Source organism: Odontomachus brunneus, unplaced genomic scaffold (genome assembly GCF_010583005.1).
Source record: "Odontomachus brunneus isolate Ranch 3 - 2012 unplaced genomic scaffold, Obru_v1 Obru_scaffold_107, whole genome shotgun sequence".
NCBI classification, from domain to species: Eukaryota; Metazoa; Arthropoda; class Insecta; order Hymenoptera; family Formicidae; genus Odontomachus; species Odontomachus brunneus.
The window spans coordinates 3,756-26,699 of NW_022639557.1; the positions used below are offsets into that span (position 1 = coordinate 3,756).

The following is a 22,944-nucleotide window of genomic DNA, read 5'->3' on the forward strand; positions in this document are numbered from 1 at the left end:
GCCCAATGCGGCGTATCACGGCGTGTCTCGTTGGCACCTAGGGGAAACACATTTTATTCGATTTCAGAGAATCATAATCTCGCTCTTTTTCATAATATGTTTATTGTCATTTTTACCAGGGTTAAACATTTCGATGGGACTCTCTTGGAGATTCAACATGAAAGTGGAATGAAAGTGTTCCGTACGATATTTTTAAGAATGCGCAATCCTTAAAAATATTGTACGGAAACACTTTCATTCCTGTTGAATCTCCAAGAGAGTCCCATCGAAATGTTTAATCCTGGTAAAAATGACAATAAACATATCATGAAAAAGAGCAAGATTATGATTCTCTGAAATCGAATAAAATGTGTTTCGTACGGAACTTAGAGTTGAACATCCTGATTATGGAGAAGTCGAGGTGGTCGATAGTTTGCGGATTGAACGTGGCATCTCGTAGATGCCGCGCACTCTCATATTCGTAATTACACGAGCACGCCCGTGATAATACCGATCTGTGTCATAGAATCCTTCGGGATCGATTCCGATCTAAATAATTCTGTTTTTTCTAGGAAAGAAATCTGGGAAACAACGGAATAATTCCAATCGGAGTTGATTCCGAAAAATTCTACAATACGTACTCTGCTCTCCGTTATTCTTATTCTCGTGGCTCACTTGATACTAAATTTGCAACCCAGCTGATCTTGTTTTTCGCTTTCGTGAGAGTGAAAAATTTCAAGTAAGATTCTTAAATATAATTCCGTACAGAAATACGTTATAAAATCGTTATGAAAAATAAGCATTATTTTGGAAAGCATATAAAATAATTAAATGTTACAAAATTGTCTATAAAATATAAATATTATAATGTAGTAAACTTCAAACGCGCGATTAAATAAATAATGGGGTGCAGGTCAGGCAGAGACTCGGCCGGTTTAATGTTGCGCGACCTTAACGTGCGCAGAGTTACGTAATCCTTGGAAAATAATGTGTATACGTATTATATTACATATAATTATAATATGTAATATAATATAATACGTATACGTATTATATTACATATAATTATATTAACGGATAATATATATATTTTTTTTAGGTCAATTATATTTCTCACATTCTGAGATCCCGAGTTTTGCTTTTACATTATCTCTACAAGTTCAATCTTAAGAAATTAATAGATAATCTTGCGATACAATATTATACAAAATATTGTTCTGCATTTATCATTAGAAATGGTAACCTACTGTTGCTTTCTCTGTTAATATTTTCTATTAAAAGAGAAGACTTGTTCCTCTCTCTCTAAATTATTAAATATTTCAATATTCTATCCGTGTGTCAATTTTTTCTCCATTTCAATGAGCAGCACATTAATTATACAACTTGCTTGACAGCAGACAGAATGTATAAATTTTAATGAGGGAAATAATAAATAATAATAATTAATGCGAGGTAAATAATAAGATTAACGGGTAAGTAAAACGACAAGCGCTCTTTTTTATGATATATTTATTGCCATTTTTACCAGAGTTAAACATTTCGATGGGACTCTCTTGGAGATTCAATAGGAATGGAAGCGACAAAGCTAACAGATGTGTGTACACAGCAATCTTGGATTCAGTTTAATAACAATGACTTTCAAGACACAAGTGATAAAAAGAATTGTTAACAAATTCAAGACGATACACGCGGAATGTTTAGGGGAGCGTGGATTGTTGTGATCTCTCTCGGCTATCGCGCAGCATTGTACACGTGTCCTTGACTGGCGGACGGCAACAATTGAAGATCGATGGGAGATGACGTAGACCTTTCTTATCCATTGTTTCGGTACAGTCACACGAAGTTTACTGTAACTCAGTTATTATGTTTCGAGCCGACGAGCCGCGCATATACCGCGACGCGGAGCACGTGTGCGTGAGTTATCATATCCATCGGACGTTAAAGTGCTCGATCGGGACCTTGTTGGCATCGAGTTCATTAATGCGTGTTTCTCCAATCGTATCTGTGCGAGTGTCAGTGCCATGAGTGAGTGTCCAGAGTGCCACGACGAAGTAACCGGGATCCTGAACGGGATACTGGATACTGGAAGCCAGGATGGAAGACGGAGGACATAGGACGCTGGGACAGATGTGCAATATACATCGATATTTTCAGGTGTGTTAAATCACTATACAGAATGTTTCCGATTTTAACGGAAATCTCTCGAAATTATCGAATAATAATGCCTGAGTCGAAATTGGGGCCAATATTCGTAATTTATCATTGTTTAACAAATAATTATAGCTTCGTAAATCTTTGATTATTCGTTAATTAGATAGGATATTTCTACTTATGTAATAAAAATATTGAACAAAATGGACCTAAATAACGGTCTGTAAATATGAGTCTGTAATTCATTATGCTGTCAATGAACAATTGTAATTAATCTACAGCTATGAATATCGGCCCTTTATTAAAATATAAGTCTCGTAACTACTGATATTTATTTGTCTAATAATGCTCCTTGGGTCGCGGGTTTCATCTCGTTAACATCTGTCGACGTCTTTTTTCGCTTATTCTCCTCATTGTTACTGTACGGAATCCAAGTTTAAAACTTTATTAGCAAACAGCATTATTGGACACTCAATTGTTACTTTTACCTTTGCAGCTTTCTTATCAGCTTTTTTAAGAGCTTCAATCGGGACTTTTGAAGCAGAAAAAAAATTACAAGAATAAAAATATATTGTTTTATTTATACGCTTTTGCCCATTTAATATTTGCTTATCGCATATAATCTATCTGCAGTTCAGTTGCGTAATTGTTACATCGCTTATTAAAATGAAGAAGAGATTAAAATGCTAGTAGATTGAATAGATTGCATAAATATTATATCGCTTCAATATTATATTCTTCAATTTCAAATATGGAGGAAACATCATTTAGTTATATATAACGTCAAAGTAAGTCAATAAAACTATATAATGTTATATCTCGAAATTTTCCATTAATCCTTCAAGTTGGACAGAAAATTTGCAGGATTAATGTGGAAACAAAATTTCGACTCAGGATCGCGCGCGTCTAACATTAAAATAATCGATAATTAACCTATTTCTATCAGAGCAGCCAAAATGACAGATTTAAAAAAAATACACAATGCAAGCGAGAAAAAATATCTTTTTTCTCAGTCTTATTCAACGTCAATTAAAATTATAAAATGCACCATAGATTTAACTAGCTTTTGTAAGAAACTAGTTTGAATTATCAATTGAATTATCTGACTTTGTTCTGGCTTGTTGTATCTAGAACATCTAAATTCAAATTGTCACAAAGTATCAAGGGGATGAAATCGGGGAGAGAGAGTGAGGTATTCAAGTTTCATATAGCCTATATTTCCCGCAGGCTCTTAATAATTCAAAATTTGGCTCAAATTGGTCAAAGGCTTCAGGAGTTAATAGGAAACGCATACAGAAATTCTTTTTTGTGCATACATAGACTAAAAACCAATCATTGTGACTGCTTTGGTAGTTCTAGCGTTAAGATGTACACACTGTGCGGTGACTCATCGAAGAGATCTGAAGCGAACATTCATGTCTCACCGAATATCGTCGCCGTCATAGTCGGCCGAATAGGAGGGAAGGAAAGCAAGTTTTAGTGTCGCATTTATCGTACGGAGATATATACCCGGGATTCGCACGTGGCAATCCGTCGAGCGTGATGGCCGGTAATGATGGAGCGAATCTCGAGATTTAAACGAGGAATCGCGAGGCTCGTTTGTGTCATGCGTTCGGCAATAATACGGCTCTTAATATATGCGAAAGTTACTATAAGTGTCACACAAATCTATAGCGTTGGCCCGATATAACATATCTGGTCTCGCTGAGGGTTTAGAAATCGAGGAGCCGGCGAGGCGCGAAACGGCCAGCAGGAAACGCTCGCGGTAGCCTCGCTTAATTGATCGCGAGAGCGAGCTCTCTAACAATGCCTCTCCTCCCGCGCTGGCTGCATCTCGTTACGACGAAAATAGACGGCAGGAAACGGATTCCGATCTGCGCTCTCGCGGATGAAGATGCAGATACGCCGGACTTTCTCTCTCTCTCTTTCTCTCTCTCCCTCCCTTTCTCTTCCTCTCTCTCTCTCCCTCTTCTCTCCTTCCTCTTTACGTATTCTGTTTTCAGTCGATCTCTCGAGATCGTGTTCTCGTTTCCTTCCACACGAGATGATTCCAACGAACGACTGCGGCAAGTATCGGGAGTCGCGGCTAATTAACAGCTCGTCGGCGAAATGTTTGCGATGGAAATCCGTCGAGCGAAAATGCAGTTCGCTCGGCTGGTTCATCTATGTGACAAATTCTTTTATTATTAGCCTCACGCATTATTCCTTGCTGCGATTGGTCTTTATTGAATCAGCTCAACGCGACTGTAAGGTAAAAATATCAATGCCCGGACACTTACCTAATCTTAGGTACTCTTATTGTTTTGGTCTGTAAACATGAGTATTTGAACTTTCAATGAAGAATGTATATAGGATGTGACGATTCGTGACACATTCGTGGTGTAAGTAAAACTCATCGAACAGACGATTCCTCTACCACTTCGCAATTAAACCGTGTAAAGTTTTGAGTTGTTAATTGAAGAAGATTGGCGCATGATTATGCGCGCGACAGTGCGCCAAACTCTTTAATTAATAACTAAAAATCTACATGATTGTTTGTAAAATGGTAGGCAACTATTTTCTTCAGTTTGACACAGTCTATAAGTCATTGGTACTTTTACTTTATGTTTCCATCTAGACAAACAATTGGTCTCAGATAGATGAGTGTCTGCACGATAGACGCTTTTACGTGATTCGATAATACCGTACCGTTATAATTCACCCGGATGTGAGCGTACGTTACGTAAGGATATATCTAAATTACCTTCGAACCATTCACTTCCGCTTCTGCCGCTGTGCGTGTGCGTGTGTGTGTGTATGTGCCTCTACCCGGCAGACACGATTTTTCAGAATAAATCGCGCGCGAGCGGGATAAATCGACCGACATAAATTCACCAACGCGGATGAAGGCGCGTTCACCCCCTTCGCCCACCTTTATTTTAGGTACCGCCGTTTCGCTCGTCGGTCGTTGACTTTGAACCGAACGACGTCGTAAGGAGTGTATCATTCGGTATGGCCGACCGACATCCTCGACGACAGACGCGACACGCGTCGAAAATCGGTTGCGTTCGACGCAGTCGTCGCGTTGATATGTTCGCACGCTGGTACACATTAATTAACCGCACGACGTTTACGACGAGATTCGATACGCGCCCGGCTGCGAGCCAACAGATCCGATTATCTCAACAATTGCGTGCTCTGCAGAGCTCCTTCGACGTTAAATTTTGAGAGAGAGAGAGAGAGAGAGAGAGAGAGAGAGAGAGAGAGAGAGCTTGCGCAGATCGTCGCAAAACACAAAAGCACTTCTCGATATTTAGCCGACATTATATTAAATCCGAGGAATACGAGATACTCATTCGAATACAAGGTGAATCTCAATTCTCAAGACGAGAGCGAATTTCAGATGAAATTAAATTACTACGGCCGTGCATTATACAAATCGTCGAACTTCTGTCTTTGAAGTTTTGATCTCTTAGGTCCGTATATTAATAGTCGTTACTTGAAACTCTTGCTTCACGTGAGATATTCAGACTTGAATTCAGAGTTAGATCAAAATTTTTCAGTGTGATATATACGACGTTATGTCGTAATCGCTCTTTATTACACTGAAGAACTCACATCTGACTTCAAATTCAAATCTAAAAATCTCACTTGAAACAAATCTCAAGTAACAACTGTTAATATGGATCTTAATCTTCTAGTCTATATTTTCATCTTTGGAACTTATCTTACGATATAGTATTTATCTTCTATGATTCATAAAATTATAATTATAATAGATTACTAGACTTCAAAATTATCAGTTAAAATTATTGGCACTTAATTTAAATATTAGGCTATTGATTAAAAAATTTAACCTTAATTAGATGGATATTAATTAATTTATATAGACTAATAAAATCTATTAATTTTAAATACTGATAAGTAACTAATTAGCTTCTAAATTAACAGACCAGATTTTTAAATCAATAGCCTAATGATTCCTAAATTTCTAAAGCTTTCAAAAGTACAAATTAGCAGGCGTGGTCGGGTCAATTTTGCAGCAAACAAACTTTGCCGTATCACCTTCGCAAAACACAAAACTACCGCGAAAGAAATTATCGATAATGTCGCGAGACTATTTCCATGAGTTTTTCTGATCACGTCTCATCGAACTGAATTGACTTACGCGCGCAGACTTACTCGCGGCAGCTCAAAGATGCTTCCGTTGACGCCGCGGCTGCTGCATGTCCGCCGTCGTCGATGATTATTTGCTCGTGCGGGAGGATCGGCCTGTTCCCCTTTGCTGGCGAACTCCATCTCAGCGGCAGCAAAGCGGAAAAAGACACACCCTCGTCCGACACTCCGGATATTGCTCGTGATCGCGAATTTTCCTGGTTTTGTTACTTTTCACCGTCTCATCATCCAGTCTCTTCTTCCGACGGTACTCTCGCGTCGATAATCCTGAAAAATGTTCGATTTTTCACCGGGTCGAATGTGTTGAACTGGTCTGATAAAAAATAGGATTGATCTAACTAAAATTATATAGTCATTTTTGGGCCAACCACATTTTTTGTTTTTTTAACACAAAAACAGTAAATAGCAATATGTACATGAGATTATTATCATTAACAATAGAACTTAATAAACTTAAGTCTTATACAATAGAACTTAATAAACTTAAGTCCTATACAATAGAACTTAATAAACAAAATGATTTTCTTGACCATAATTTACAATAATTATTTCTCTATGTGCGATTATTGTTACAAATACCAAACATTTTCTTCTCAGAGCATACACGAGCATATACGTGTGTGTATAATTTAAATTAAAAATATGGACTTTAGCAAATACTGCGTGTGTACATTTCGCGCAACGCGAAGCGCGATTCTCGTAGCTTTCTTTCTTTTTGTTAGTTTGCTTTTATTTTTTTCTATTCTAAACCTCGGCGCGTGTCACGAACTGAGACGGCCTTAGCCGATCCAAGAGACCCCGTTAAAAATGGGGCACGTAGAGTTCGCGCGCGAACGAAGATACAATGCGTCTCGCATGTCTCTGAACAATGACATACCTGTTGCGCCCCGCGAACTATCTTGTGCGCGCAGCGCGTACTAATCGGCGATGCCTGGCGTGATTTCTCGCGACTCAATCAAGCCGACGTAAGATCTTGGCACATACGGCAGGTCGAAAATATACGAGGAAGAGGCGTCCGTCAGTCTGTTTGTTTAGTAAATGACGCGAAATGATCGTGTGACGGGCCGCACGAGGACAGCCCGCGCCGGCGGGTTCGTGCGGGGAAGATAGATTTTACACGGACCTCCCATCCCGGCGCGCCCGCAATCAACATAATTGTTACCGTTTTAACGCCTCGCGCGGAACGCACGACTTTCGCGGCTAATAATACGCCGACGGCGAAGAGATCGACGAGATCTCTCTCGCGGACGCCTGTCTCCGCTCGCCCCCGTCCGACGATGACACCACCGGATTCTGCGTGTCGCAACTCGTACGATCGAAACTCGCAGGATTCGTGACATGTCTCGTGCACGCCTCAACGTTACAATTAGAGTTGCTCACCTCACGCATAACGCACAAGATTAATAGTCGCAGGAAAGCTTGATATTAGAATGGTGCGGAAGGTATCTATCCGTGTTTGTCGGATAAAACAGAAAACAAAATTATCCAATTTGGAAGAGCAGGGAAAATAAAGTTATTATCCAATTTGGAAGAGCAGGGAAAATAAAGTTTATGTTAAAGTGTGCGAGTTAACTAGAAGTTTTGATAGGTTAGGCTGAATTTCGATAACTTCAACCGGAATTTCGAAATCGCTCATATTTCGTCAGAATTGGTTAAACTGATTAAATCTTTTTTTCATGTAATTTTTACGAAATAAGTAACATTGACTCGATAATTTTTTTAGTTAACGAGGATTTCCTTTTAAAATATCCAAACTTTCTATGCGAGAATCCTCTTAGAATCTTATTCTTCTTAAAATCTGTTTAGAATCTTGAGAGAAGAATGACAAACGTTATGTGCCAATCTAATATCTAGTACCTAATCTCTTAAGATTTTCTTAGAACCTTATTCTTTACAGAATCTTCTTAGAGTCCTAAAAGAGAAATGACAAAGTTTTCGCATCGATCTATAAATCATACATTCCACTTTTCACACAATCAAATTTGACTGCACTGCAATTAAAATAAATCATTCATCAGTCGAGTAATCGTTGTATTATTTATGTCTCGGCGCCAATGTCCTGGCGCTGTTATTATCAAGCTTTCTCGTATAGAAGGTGGCCGATTTACCGTCGTAGAAGGCGGAAAGTCGAATTGATTTCTTTGATTGACCCAATCATAAATAAATGCTGAGGCATACACGTTGTCTAGTGCATCTTCGCGCGAACCTCACGATTCTCATCCGCCGTATCGTTTCCCGTTCGAGTCGCTTTCAACAACGCGCCACTCTGTCCGAACTAATTCTGGTATCAAGGAGAAAGCGCGGCCGCGGCTTTAATTTGCCTGTCCAAGACGCGAGGGCGAATGCACACACACACACGCGCGCGCGTCGCCTTCGCGCCCTGTAAATCTCACAGTTCTGAACTAATCCTTTTGTAAATCAGGCAAACGCATTAATTCACGCGTCCTCCCTCGAATACCTCCCGAGAACAGATTAATCCCGACCCGACGAATCGCGAATTAATCTCGAGTGTGAATCCGCGATTAATTTTGCGGACAAGCAGGAGGAGAGAGCGCGCGTTTTCGCGAGAGGAATCGCAATGTCATCACGCTGAGAAAAAAATGTTTGATATTTGTAACTATATACACGGAGAAATAATTACTACAAATTATGGTCGAGGAAACTATTTTTTTATTCAATTCTACTCTATAATATTAGTGTAATAACCTTATATGCATGTTACTGCTACCATTTTGCTGCAAAAAGTATGGTTGGGCCAAAAAATAACTGTAAACATATTAACTATTTTTCTCTCTTAGTGCAGCGCTCTCTTCTCCTCGTTCGCCAGACAGGATCAAGTACAAACGATCAGAACGAGTCTCGGAAAGAGACGTTTTCCGCTCTTCACTTATCCAACGCGATCACGTTGAAAAACGACTCGGCGATCAAATCCAGCGCGCGTTCTCCGCCGCCCCACGACCATGTTGTTCGAATATCCACTCGCGAAACGCGGGCCGAGATCCAGCGAGTGTTTTGCTATATTAAGATCCTCCTTACGTAACGGATACTCATATCCCATGCGAATACATATACGAACATTTAATATGCCCGTCGCGAATCCGCACTTTGGGCGAGCATTCGAGCATGGCGAGCGCGTTGCAACGCGAATTAATTCGCGAGCGCAATTTTGTCGCACGGCTTGCCGTTGGCGAGAGAGACCAGCCCGTCAAATGACGCGCGGCGCGCGAGTTCGAAATGACAGCGAGTAATTGTTCTGTCATTATCGCTTCTCCCTATTATTTAATTCTGACCAAGTACCCTTAGACAGCATAACTTCTAAAGACGTCCCAAAGACCTTCTATTTTACTTGGACGTCTCTTACGCGTCTTTAAGATGTCTGTTAAAGAGTTTACGCTATTTTCTGGACACTCCCTTTGCTAGCAATTATTCTAATCTAATCGTTAGAATCACCAAAAATCCATGTATGCGATGGAAATTCTATTACTATTGACATTTGTCATTATGAGGACTTCTTTTTGGCAAAACGCACCGTGACCTTTTCGTGAAAACAAAATCCTCAAAAAATTGTTAAAAGTTCACGAATAGTATTTTTGAAGTGTACAAGGACATAACCAAGTTTTGAAACTGCTTCAGAATTGATGTAAATTCGTAGTGCACAAAGACAATATTGTTTCGAAATATCCCCAAGTATGTTTCCTTTTCATTTCCATCTTGTAAGCTTCGGCGCCTCTTCTTCCAAAAAAAAGCTCTGATCATTATTATTAATACGTTAATTCTGTTTTGCCGCGCTGTGTGAATACTTTCGCACTTCTTTCTATACTTTAGAATGAAAGAAAATGACAAAAAATGACAATCTCTAATTGCATTTTTATTATTATACTTGATATCGTTTGAGATTGTGTCTGTCGTCATTCAGTCTATTTTCGTATCCGCGTGTTCGCGTCGTTAGGACGAGATGTGTACGTAACATTTTGACTATCGCCACGACAATACATGCGAGAGGAGAGCCCACGGGTCAACGGAAAAATCGGATCGCTGTGAGATTCGTTATTAAAATATCACTTGTCGCGATATCCGGCCGGCGTCGCGAGACGCGTAATTCAGACGCCCCGTAAATGTAACGAGAGTAAAGTTTAGTAACATGTGGGATACTTCCCTGGCACTTCCCCAAGCCCACGTTAAGCCCTACGGCGGGTCTTACGTCTATATTATTCTACGTCGTTCGAAGATTTAATGTTGTTTGACGTGCACCAGCATACATGTCCGTCTGAGGTGCGCGTATTTCAACTCGATTGTCTCGACGAGGCTCGATTACACTAACTCAAATCGCCCTGTTTTACGGCTTTACGACGCGAATTCCGTTACGACGAATGAGGCCGTGATAATGTTAGCAAACACACAGAAACAGATAACAGAAAAATCGCCCTTTAATTCGACATCGCGTTGTGATAGATAGGATTATAGGGAGATATTTTCAGCGCTGTTGACTGAAAACACTATTAATTTGACAGCAACTGACTCTCCAACTGATACTGATAAGATTTACTTATGTACGTCCGAGTTTCATCCGAGAGATATTTGATCTTTGGAATTTCGCAACTTTCCTAGCGTCAAATTTTCCAACACAGCGCGCTTTCGACATAATGGCGACGCAACAGTGAAACGCAGCCCCGTGAATGTTCTTAAAGTTCGTTCAGGACTTAATTTTCGCGGGTCAGGAAGCGCATACAAGAGAGAGAAAGAATAGGAAGTAATTTAGAATGTTATATTTTGAAGAAACCAACGTCGTCTCTCTTTCTACAGAGACTTTTTCTACGCGCGCAATCGTACTGTTTTTGCTCGTGAGAATTAAAATGGAAAATCGACATTATCATTGATTAAGATCTAGTAATTATCCTTTCCTGATATATCGTAGGGCAAATTTTGTCGTGAATGTACCCAGACAGCACAAAAATGTCTTTTAGACGTCTCAGAGGTGTCTAAAAGGTGTCTTGTTTATTTTAGACGTCCTTTAAGATGTCTCTAGAGATGTAGTTTGAACATTTGAGCTGTCTGGGATAAATAAAAAGTTAGTACGACGAAGGAAACTTTTCTTTTCGTCTATATCGAGTACCGTCGAGGTTTAGAAAGAACCAATTTACGCTCCGATGTTTCGTCTCGTCTTCTTCACCCTCTTCGTTCCCGCTCGTAACATTTGTGAGGATGATACATCTCGACTCGTAGCTCCTCTTCTCCTCCTGACTTCCTCGAAATTCGTAATCTCAGCGTCCACGGGAATCCGCTTGAGGGATCTTGAGTTGCTCGGCCGGAAACCTCGCCGTGGTCGCGAAGGCGCGCGAAAACGTTCCGCACTTGCAGACGAAGCATTGCGAGTTCGCGTCGAAGATTCAGAGAACGGGAAACAGAGTTGCAAATCCAAGGATAAGCGTACGAGAGAGGTCGAACGAGAAAGCGCCGGGATTCGAACGGAAATGAGAATGACGCGCGCCGGGATTGAAATATAAATATAAATTCGACCCTCGATTTTTTTTCGGACGCCACGGGCAAATGTATTTTCGCGTGCCTGCCATTGTAAAACAAGCGGAGGATCATCTCCCATTGCAAAAAAAATTGCAATCGAAGATTCCAATCGAAAGATTTAACGAGACTCGCGATTGTTCCTTTCAGAAACTTGCGCGAGGAAATTCGAGATTCGAAGGAAGAAATTGCTCCAATTCAAATTCGCGATCTCCTCGACTCGGAGACTACCCTTATCCCGAGTTCTCGACGAAACGGATCGGTGTTCTCGGTCACGTCTGTCTGTCCGTCAGTTTAAGAGGACCCTTCGCGATCCATCTCGTGAACGAAAACGCGCGCCTCGTGCTCGAAGACCGTCCCGACTGCGTCCTGAGATCGCGGACCTCCCTTGGGACTGGTAGCTTCCCCTGTTGGGCTGGTAGCCCTCGAGAAAACTGGTAACGGTGCGAGGGTGGATGCCTCGATGCGACTGACTGCCGCGCCGGTTTCATTCAAGAAGGCGTCGCGACGCCCAACGCTTCGGAGCGCGCACGCGCCCCGACCGCGCCGTTGTTCTTCCTTCCGTCGTCTATTTGGGCCCCGCGCGCTCGCGGCTGCACCCACGCAAGCCGCACACGCGTCCACGCACGCGCAACGTGCGTACTCGGCGCGTCCGCCGATTTATTTCGATCGATTGAAATATATTCCGGTATTAATAGACACGCCGGCGAATGGGCCGCGTCCTTTTCCGCGGCGGCCGAGGCGGCGGCTTCCCGACGAGGAAGATCCTCGTCGTAGGCTTTCGCCTTCTTAAAACATCGAGGAAAGAGAGAAAGACACCCGAGAGAAGAGAAACGCATGGAGATCCTCTCTCGGGTCTCTTGGAATCGACAAACGACTTCGTCCTGCGGATATCCCGGTGGTTGAGGTTGGCCGCTTTGACCCTCTACTGTCCACTGTGACTCTGAAATCACAGTCCAATTTCATCATTATTTATCTCTATTATGAATGTTGTTATACGTAAATTTTATAGCAACCTTAAGTGTAATAAATTATAAAATTGGGCAACGTTGAGTCGCTTATGATTAATAAATCAGATTGCACTCATATCTATCACATTGAATGATGAAGCAGAAATGCGAAAGAAATACGAAAAGATTGATCAAAATTGATCTCGAACAACATATCATGCGATAAATATAATTAGTACAAAAATCTAAGCGTAATTTTTACTAAATTTGTTACTGCATTAACAACAAACAATTTACATTATTAAATTATATAAATTTAATAATTAATTGAATACAGTATATTTATTTCATAAATGTAATTAAAAGGGAATTGTAAGGTTATAAAGAATCGTAAAGTTTTCATCATCAATTATCTCCGATCGTGATAATCATGAACGTCTATCTGGGTACACAGAGAGAACGATTTGGTTGAATTAAATAAACACTTTTTTGGAATGGTTCAAACGAATTTTTTGATTGATCGAACAAAATTTTATTTGCGGTTTAGTTTCAAAGAAATATTTTTGTTGTGTCAACCAAAAAATTTGTTTGGACCATTCCAAGGAAACGTTTATTTGATTCAACAAATCGTTCTCTCTGTGTAGTGTCCAGGTATTTTGACATCTTTTACGTTAACACCCGTAGGAAAATGAGTGCGACTTATCGCGCACTAAGATAAGTGGTAATCAAGTCTCGCCTCGATGCAGGCCTTCGCGCCTGGAGAATGCCGCGAATAGACCCGTACCACTCGAGGATCGCGTCTGTTTTTATAGGCCGGAGAAACTCTCGAGAAGCGATCGTTAGTGCGAGATCAATGGTCGGCGTCGATGATCGACGATCCACAGTTGAGAGAGAGCGAGAAAGAGAGAGAGGAAAGAGAGAGAAAAAGAGAGAGAGAGAGAGAGAGAGAGAGTTTTTTGAGCTCGACACTCGCGTACGAGCTTCCGATCTTCAAAGCGAATCTTGGCCCGTTGAGTGACGCGTCTTCACGATACGGCCAACTTTGAGTCTCTCGACGCAACACATCCGGACGAAGAAAAATCGCAGGCTCCGGCAAGATTACGCGCGCGGGATTGTGAGGCCCGAAATAAAAATCTGCCATATCCATGTGTAATCGCGCGAGCCGAGTCGAGGGGAGAACCGAGGAATTCCGCTCGCATCGAATGTTACGGCGAGCTATCCGCGGAATGCGTTTAACAACTGCTCCGAAAGCAGCAATGCTGCATTCGAGTACATTTCGCGCGCTACGTTTCAACTAGAATCTGCGAAAAAAATATTACGTAATTCAATGTTTTAATTTAATAACAACACACAACGAGATTCAAAACGCCGGCGGCGAGTCGGCAACACCTGAATGTTCGATATTCCGCATTTTCCTACCTTGGAAAATATCATTCGCCGCTCGCGAGATTTTTTCTGGATGATGGCAGAGATCGACACTGGCGATTCCTCGACAGGTCACACGCGGAGGATGTGTTCGCGGATTCGTCCGAATTCTCTCGTCGGGCAAAAATACACGCGCTATGACACGGTCAAGCGTGCTCCGTGCGCACCGCATGATACTCGCGGCTGTCGCTGGAATAAAACGCGCGGCCATCTGGATTCGCGGCGTATAGGAAAACAAACTCGTCGCCTCGATCCTCCGCGATTTACGGCCGGTCCGAAGGCCTCGCGATAGCGAAGGCGAATGATTCGCGGATACCCGAAAATATACCGCGCAAACACGCAGTGTAACAAACGTCCGTTATAAGTTTTCACTTTTTTTCCTTTTCTTAATTGGATTTGCATTTATAACTGTGCTTAATTCTTGCGCGTAGCGACTCTGGCTGGAATAATTTTGGAATCTTCTCTAAAAGGGAAAAGACAGTTGAAGTTGAATGTATCGATGTCGTATCAAAATTGCCGAAGCGTTGAGGCCGCTATTCCGCGAGATCGGTGATCTTGTTTATGCGTCATGTGTTGGTTTACTACGTACGCACACGATACCTTACCATTTCCTAGATTGAGAGTTACACAATTCTCGGTTTTATGTGCGAATAAAATTGAAATCATATTACAATTAAAGTTGTTATATTTATTATTATTATTATTATTATTATATTATATATATTATTATTATAATTAAAGCTATTATAACTAGACTTATGTGATGTTCAATCTCGCTCGCGAAGCGGTCTGCGCGTCTTGCACCTCTCGCTCGTTTGTTATTTAAATTATTTGTAGCACTTAAATTCTTTTCGAAGATACGCATGTCGCACACGTCCAAACGAAAAAGCCGGGCGATCCGCTGGACTGCCGTTTGCTAGCGTTTCCCTTAGCCCAAGAATATATATAAGCTATTTTCAACCTCGATCATCGCGCGAGAGAAAAAGCGACGAGCAGAGCAGAGCTCGTGAAGAGAGGAGATACGAAAAACGCGCCCAGCGAAACTCAACCGCGAACGCGCTTTTGACCTCAGATTCACTTTGTCGCGACGGCCTTACTCTCGATATTATACACGCGGTTCTTTAGGAAATTTCGATGAAATATTTATAACTGTGTCGGCAATATGTTTTTTATCATTCGCCATATTCGCGCGAAATTCTCGCAACCAGTTCGGCTAACATTGTGATCTGCAATTTTCAAAAAATTTATTTCATTCTCGCTCTCTTCCCTCCTCCCTCTTTCTCTCTTTCTCTCTCTTTCTCTCCTCGCGAGCGGATCTCTTTCTTCTAGTTTAAGATTCCTGATCCTTCACACAATTCTTGATGTAAGAGCGAGGAAGTGCATGCCCAAAATTTTCGAGTACATCGAAACAAAAAGATATATCCAAGAAATGATCACACAATCGATTAAGGCACACTTGCAAAATATTACTGAAATATAAAACACAAGTAGCCGTAAAATTAAAGTGACATGCAACTTTCCCTTTTAACCTACATTTTTCTTCATGAACTTGTATGTCACGTTTATTCTATAGTTATATATTAATTGTTAGAGCAACAGGAAAGTGTTTGGGATAGTTTGAAGGTGTGCCTAATCGATTGCAAGTGTCATTTTTCTAGATACATCTTTTCAGTTCAACATACTTTGCAAAGATCTTGAGCATGCATTTCCTCGCTTCTGACGACATCAATCAAGATGGCTGCGGCGCGGGATCCGGAGACGGATTCAACGAGTGCGCCTCGCAACTTAAATACCAGAGATCTCGAATCGACGATTCGCTGACGAGACAGTCGTACGCAGCGAAGAAACGACGAGAGTCGGCTCTCCATTTTCTTTTTATCTCGTATTTTCTTTCCCCGTATTCGGTTGTCGCGATGGGAGGGGAGAGTGCGTGCAAGGCGACGGTATTCATGAGACGCGGGGGCGGCCGAGAAATCGGAAAGAGAACGTATGTCGGGGGAGCGCACGGGGAGCAAAGTGGAGGCGCATTCATAAGGTAAGGCAAGAAGGGAACGTTTCTATTTCCGGATGCGCGGCTTCCCAAATATACGCGGACGCCACCCGCCTTTACGTCGTATATAGTCTCCCTCCGCGTTTCAGCCCCTCTGCCTCGCGGCCACCCTCGCGTCGTCCTCGCCGAGCTCTCTCGCGTCGGTCTCTCACGTTCATTAAGCGACCTCGCCCCGTGCGGATAGCCGCGGATGCGGACGCATTTAAACAACCGTAATTGCGCGCTCAGCAGCTTGCGGGTTCTCTTGCGGGTCGCCACAAGCGACTGTTAAGGTTTCTGTAAAGATCCACCTACGATGGCCGTAAGAGAATGACTGTTAGAAGAGTAAAAAAATTAACCATTCGTAGTTGATTGTTCTTCTCACATTTGATTGTGATTGATCAATTTCTTATTCTTACTTCTTACTGCTATACTCTTACGGCTACTGTAGATGGATCTTAACTGTTAAGTGTCGTTAATATTACGTTTTTGTTGCGCAAAACAAATATACTGTAGGCCTATTGTGTAACTTTTTGACGACAATAACGACACTGTCATTAAGTGTCACAGAATAAATCCATTAATCCCTCTCCGCGCTGCTCTCGACTGATGACGTCAACGTAACGCGAAGACGCATTTATGCCTGAAATTCTTGCGAAATACGCTCAAATACGAAGATACGTCCAAAAGCGACCCTTGGGATCGATTAAATACATTTATCAGATATTCCGAAAACTTTCTTCTTATTCTATCAATAAACTTTCTTCTTATTCTATCAATAAAATTAATATAACACGCTATTTTTCTTTTTGACCTATCTTTCCTCATGATTTTGACGTCATGTTAATTTCGTGGTTATTTATTGGTGACTAGAGTAAAAGGAAAGTTTCTGGAATATTTTACAATGTGTTCAATCGATCGCGTGTCATTTTATGAATACATAACCCAGATAACACAAACCTTCCAAGGGACGTCCTGAGGACATCTTCAGAATGTCCACAAGATGTCTCTTGGAGATGTGTGCTGTCTGGAAACCTTTTTTATTTCGATGTATTCCGCAAGAATTTTGAGCATACATGTTTCTTCGTCTCATTAACCAAGATGGCCGTGGCGTGTACGTAGAGGCCTTAAACGCTCCGACTTTCGTATCTCGGTCGTTCGGCACGTAATTGCCGAATTATTTTATCCACTGACAGCTGGATACTTACCTTAAATGGCTATATACTTCGGTACGTTATAATTAAATACTTATGAAAACAATCAGCAACAGAAATACCTTTCCTCTTCAATAACCAGTTGTGGAATTACCCTTTGAAAGGCGGCAGATAAGTATCTCTTCTTCGCGTACTTACATTTGTAAGAAAATTAAAAAACTTAAGAACAAAACTTTAACTAGAGCTGATTAATTCTCGCAGCCTCGAGTAAGAGTAAAACTGTGTATTGATTGAAAGTTAATACTCAAGCGCTCGCGTTGACACTAAAAAGCAAGACACAACTTTAAATTGTTCGTTCGACATTTCGTCGAGATTCATAAACTGACAAAAGCATGCACTTACGAACTCATATGCGAATGGATCAAGGGACAGGGAAGGGTGTCCTCATGAAATAATCAGCACGCGCAAATGCTTCTCTCACATTTCTGATTTTTTTTTGTCAAAACCGTTTTCTTTATTTTGTAGAAAACTGCGTGATAAGTACACCAATAATCTTGCAATGTCGAAGTGTTGCCGATTTATATCGGGGGCAGGGTGGAGCACTGTTCGGCGGGGGTGCTCTCGCGATCTTCTCCTCGACGAGACTCTTTCGTCCCCCCTTCCCCCTCAAAAACAAAAACACCCCCACGGTCCGAGCAGCCTCCGCGCCAGCCCGTTGTGTGTTACATCGTTTGCTTTTCTTTTTTCTCCTAGCAAGCCAGAGCGGTGAACAACGAACATGTCTTTTCTTTATTTTTTTCCCTATGTGATAGTGTGGTACGACGCTCTATAATGTATAAAAAAAAAAAGAAAAAAAAAGAAAAAAAGAACGAAACTCTCCGCGTATCCTCTCTAATTTCTCTCTCTCTCTCTTTCTTTCTTCCTTCTTCTTCTCTCCCTCGCCCGTCATGACGCGCTCGAACGAACGTGACTCGCATTCGAAATGTGCAATTTCGCAGCGCGACGCGCCTCTCTCCGAGTGCGGCACGAACTCGCGCGATCTTTCCTCATACGCACTGTTTTCTTTGCCTCCACTCTCGTCTCCTTCACCTTTCCCTTTTCTCTGCCTCCTTTTCTTGACTTCTCGCGACGAACTCTCACTTTTTACTTTTCTTTTCTTTTCCCCCTCAAGAATGAGATTTGATACCGTTTGCGTTTTCTCTCGGTAGAAGCGATTTACTACTTTAAACGACACTGTTCCTACGACATCGATCGATTACTTTGAAAAAAGAAAGGAGTCCCAACAATTTCTCTCTATCCATTTTCTTTCTCTAACTCTCTCTCTCTCTCTCTTTCGTTCTCGCATTCTTTCCATTTTCGCCCGCATTTCGCGCATCGCCACGAACGATTGAACATTTTGCTGTTTGCGTGAACTTGCCGCGCGACGCGACAGGTTCTGTCTTTTATTCTCTCCTCTACACTTGTCGCGCTCCCTCCTCCTCCCCCTCCCCCTCCATCGTCGTGCGAACTTCGCGATACGCACCCTCATTTCTATCGCATCACTATCTCTTTTGCACACACTCTTGTGAACTCATTCATATCTCTCTCTCTCTCTCTCTCCCTCTCATTCTCACGAATAACACCTCCGCACTTTTCACACACATCATCGGAGAAGGGCTGACCGCGGGATAACGCGCCTATGAACAACGGCGAGACATCCCTGCTGGCGTGTTTGCTGTCCCCTGCTGATTCAATTCGCAATTTTACATTCGGTTCGCGGGTCTGTGCATACTATAGGCGTGTTTAATAGCTAACCACCACGACTTTTTTCCTTTTTCTATTTTTTTTTAAATTTTGTTTCCTTTATAACATCGACGAAAATTTGCGCTTCGCGGTACACGGGGCCGAGGAAAGTCGAAGGAGTCGTCGGTCCCTCCGAGTTCGGGAAAAGGGGAGTGGGGAGGAGTTGCTTTTAGGAAGGAAAAACATAAGGAAGCGACTACTTAGAATCTCGATCGATCGGAGAGACGATGAAGAACCTTTCGACCTCCCCTCCACCGCGACGGACTAGACATACCGATCTCGTTAACAGTACGATTATAATTATAGCTTAGAAACGAAAACTTCTCCGGGGGTTGCGCACGACCCCCGCTTTTGCAACCGCTCCTCCCCGCGTCGCAATTTCGTCGCGAGGGCGGGAGCGAGTTGCTTATTTTTTTTTTTTTGGAACACCTTGGGAAATCACATTGCGCCCAAGAGAGAGAGAAAGACAGAGTCTCGATCTATCCCGTCGTCGCCCTCCTCGGCGCTGAGAATTCGCCGACGAGGACGACGTCGTCGGTGATGATGCTGGATCCGGATGGGCCGGTCGATCGTCACTCGATCTCACTCGTTATCACGGCTCAACGTGACTAGATTTATCTGGCAGTCGCCGGCTCGATCTCAACGTCACGTGTCGCGACGGCCTGCAATTCCGCACGTGAAGCACTTCCGAGCGGGGAAGTCACGGACGAAGAATCGAACACACACGAGGCGGGATTTCCGGAGTATTCGGCCCGACTGCACAGATCCAGTAGAAAACAGGTCGAACGCTAACATTAAACTATTCATGTCTCAACTACTTCGACCAACGGTCGGATCGTTTTAACGGATACATCTCGGTTTTCTTTTCTTTTTTACGATCAGTCTCCGCTATCGTGTGTTTCCCCATTTTTCATCGCTTCCTCATTTGCGGAGGACTCACTTCGAGGACTTTGAAACTTCGCCGCGATTACGAGCTGCTGCTGACGTCTCGCACGATCACGACAGAAGCAGGACGGTGTCGCGATCGGGCCGACGACTCGCTCTCATTGAGACAAGATTGCTGAGAGTCTTATTTGCGCGACGCTCGGTGATATCCCGATAAGAGCTATTTACAAAGTTCGCCCGGCGCGATATCGCCGACGATGACGACAAACGACGCTCGATTTAGACTGTATTAATTTAAATAACTCGATTCCGATTCTTCGGGGCGTCGCGCGAAGCGTTCGTTTGATAACTCAATCAGCCGAGCGACTCGCCCGAGCTGAACGAATTCCGCGTGAGATGCAGTTTTTGTTTTCGCTCGCTCGAAATAGCAATCTCTTTGTTGATGCCGTGAATCGAGTCGGCAAGAAGAAAGAATATTACTTCCTCAACCGTACTTTCGTCATTCATTCTCTCTCTTTCTCTCTTCCTTCTTTTCTTCCTCCCTCTTTTCTTCTTTCCTTCCCTCCCTTCCTCCCTCTCTCTCTCTCTTTCTCTCTCGTGTTGAAAGGCCACGACTATACTCGTACGTCTCGCACCTCTCAAAATCCCAATTAACAAATTGCTAGATATCACGATGTTCGATAGCGATATAATTGGATAATGAAAGTTTGCTAAAAATTTCACTTCGCCTAAAAACTTATCATCTAAAGTGTCTCGCTTGTCGCGTCGTCTTTCTTTTCAATTCAATCTATAGGTCGACGACGTCTCGCGAATTTAACCGAAACTTGCACAGGACCCATCGAATTATACATTTCTTCCTTTCGCTTCTCGAATTCATCTCTATACTGCCCTCTCCTCCCGTCTCGACGCTTTCGCTCGCTCCGGTTTTTCTCTCGTTTGTTTTCGCAGAGAGAGAAAGAGAGAGAGAAAAATCGACCGATAAAGAGCGACGGCCGGTCGTTCAAACAATCGTCGTGCAATCAATCACGAAGAAGGATACACTTATTCTCACGTAAAAACACAAGTTCTTCTTTATGATCGATCGTACATCGGCGCTTATTTGACCCATCATCAGTTTTCATCGGTCGATTTCTCTATTTGTCTCGCTCTCTCCCTCTCTACCTTTCTCACAAATACACGCACATACACACACACATACATTCGATTCGCCTATCGGACGCACACATCTCTCCCGATATTTCTCCTCGATTACTTTGCTTCGCACGCGCTACTCTCTCTCTCTCTCTCTCTGTCTCTTTCTCTCCCTTCCTCTCTCGCGCCTCTTTACATAGAATACGATTAAACTTCGTCGCCTAATATTGCATGCGCGTGAACACATTTCAAAGGTGAAACAGAAAGACAGTACTTCCTCCCCCGACTCGCTGTCCGCACGTAGCGACTAATAAACCTAACGTGAAACAGAACAACGTCGCACGTGTGTATACAATTGCCCGAACATTTTCCCCGAAGAGGTTCATAACTTTCCTCATTCTTTCTTCCTTCCTTTTCTTCTTTCTTACGAAGAACTCATTAACGATAATTAGGACCCGCCGTCGAGACGCCGATTACGCCTTCATCACGCACGTTGGATGCCGAATGTGGTGTGTCGAGAGCGACGATTTGACGCGAGGTCGCGGGCGACCGTTACACAATCGAGAATTTCGTGCGCTCTAACAGAATAATCCTCGCCGGGCCGAGAGTGCCCACGAGAGGAGCCCTCGGCTGGGCCCGGTCGACACCGGTGTCCTCGGAAACGAAGCGGAAGCTCGCGAAATTAACGCCAACGAGATGCACACACCGGGTGGTGGCCGACGGGGATTCGTTTTCCGCCCCTCCATTTCGCGCGGCACCTCTTCCTCTTCTGCTTCTTCTTCCTCCTCCTCCTCCTCCTCTGTCTCGCGCATTCCACGCACGTCACGCACGATCCGTTGATCACAAAGGGAAATGTATCGGTAAATTTCATTGCAATTTCTCCCCGCGTCTCTCTATCTCTCTCGGACTCTTAAAAAATACAATAATTGGTGACTTCTCATAAAATAATCGAGTGATTCGCTCTGTCTCAAGACTGAGATTCAAAGTCGACGGTGCGTTTGCGCGTCCCGCTGTTTCACGTGTGTGCGTGCGCTACAGTGACTTTCTCAGCTTCGAAACTTTGTTTAAAATCGGGCAACATTTCGCGGGAGATATCGAGCAAGTAAAATTGGCGGCACTCGCAACTTAATAATGAACTGTTGGATCGTTACCAATATTATCATTAATTCAATGATACTCGGAGTAATTTAACGTTTGAATCTGTGTGATATTTGCGGATGAATTTTACCGTACCGACTTTTGCGTGGAGGAATCGAACATCAAGACCCAAGCACACATTTGTTCGCGAAAATGCGCCGTCGAATACGAATCCTCGCTCAAGCAGAACTCGTCCTATTTCATCAAAAAACTGAGGCCTTATCTATTTGAATAATAATAAAGATAGCGTTATATCTCGGACACAGTGTGCGAGCCATTCGGAACGCGAGAGGGACGCGCACGCCTGTTCGATGGCTACCGCCATTAGTTTTACGCACACCGCTGCCGCAAATGTAACTGCCTGTTTGCAAAACAAACGTTTGTCGGACAAATAACGGTCGTTGTTCGACGGACGATTCTTCTTCGATGCCGCCAATGCACCGCGGTCGATCGCTGAGCGCACCGGGTTGCATCAGTATCAGTCGAGCTCAACTCGGTTTAATTAAAGCGATTAACTCAATTTCCCCTCTGTGTTGCAACTAGATCAATGACCCAGAAAGAGATAGAGACGGTCGTTAAAAAAGCAGAATTAGTTAGCCAGCACCGTCGGTGCTAACCGAGTCCATTTTGCTTCCCCCCCCCCCCCCCC

The 22,944-nt window shown here is 42.9% G+C and overlaps 1 protein-coding gene across 2 annotated transcripts in view; it reads left to right on the top strand.

Moving 5' to 3' along the window:
* The first annotated feature begins 1,758 nt into the window (after positions 1 to 1,758).
* LOC116849145 overlaps positions 1,759 to 22,944 on the top strand; it is a 93,959-nt gene continuing 72,773 nt past the window's right edge. For both annotated transcript variants that reach the window (XR_004379090.1, XM_032826023.1), the window contains exon 1: positions 1,759 to 2,133. Coding sequence is in view for 1 of the 2 variants with exons in the window: in XM_032826023.1 (XP_032681914.1) it covers positions 2,074 to 2,133 (60 nt within the window). In the remaining variant the exon portion in view is untranslated. The remainder of the gene's footprint in view (positions 2,134 to 22,944) is intronic.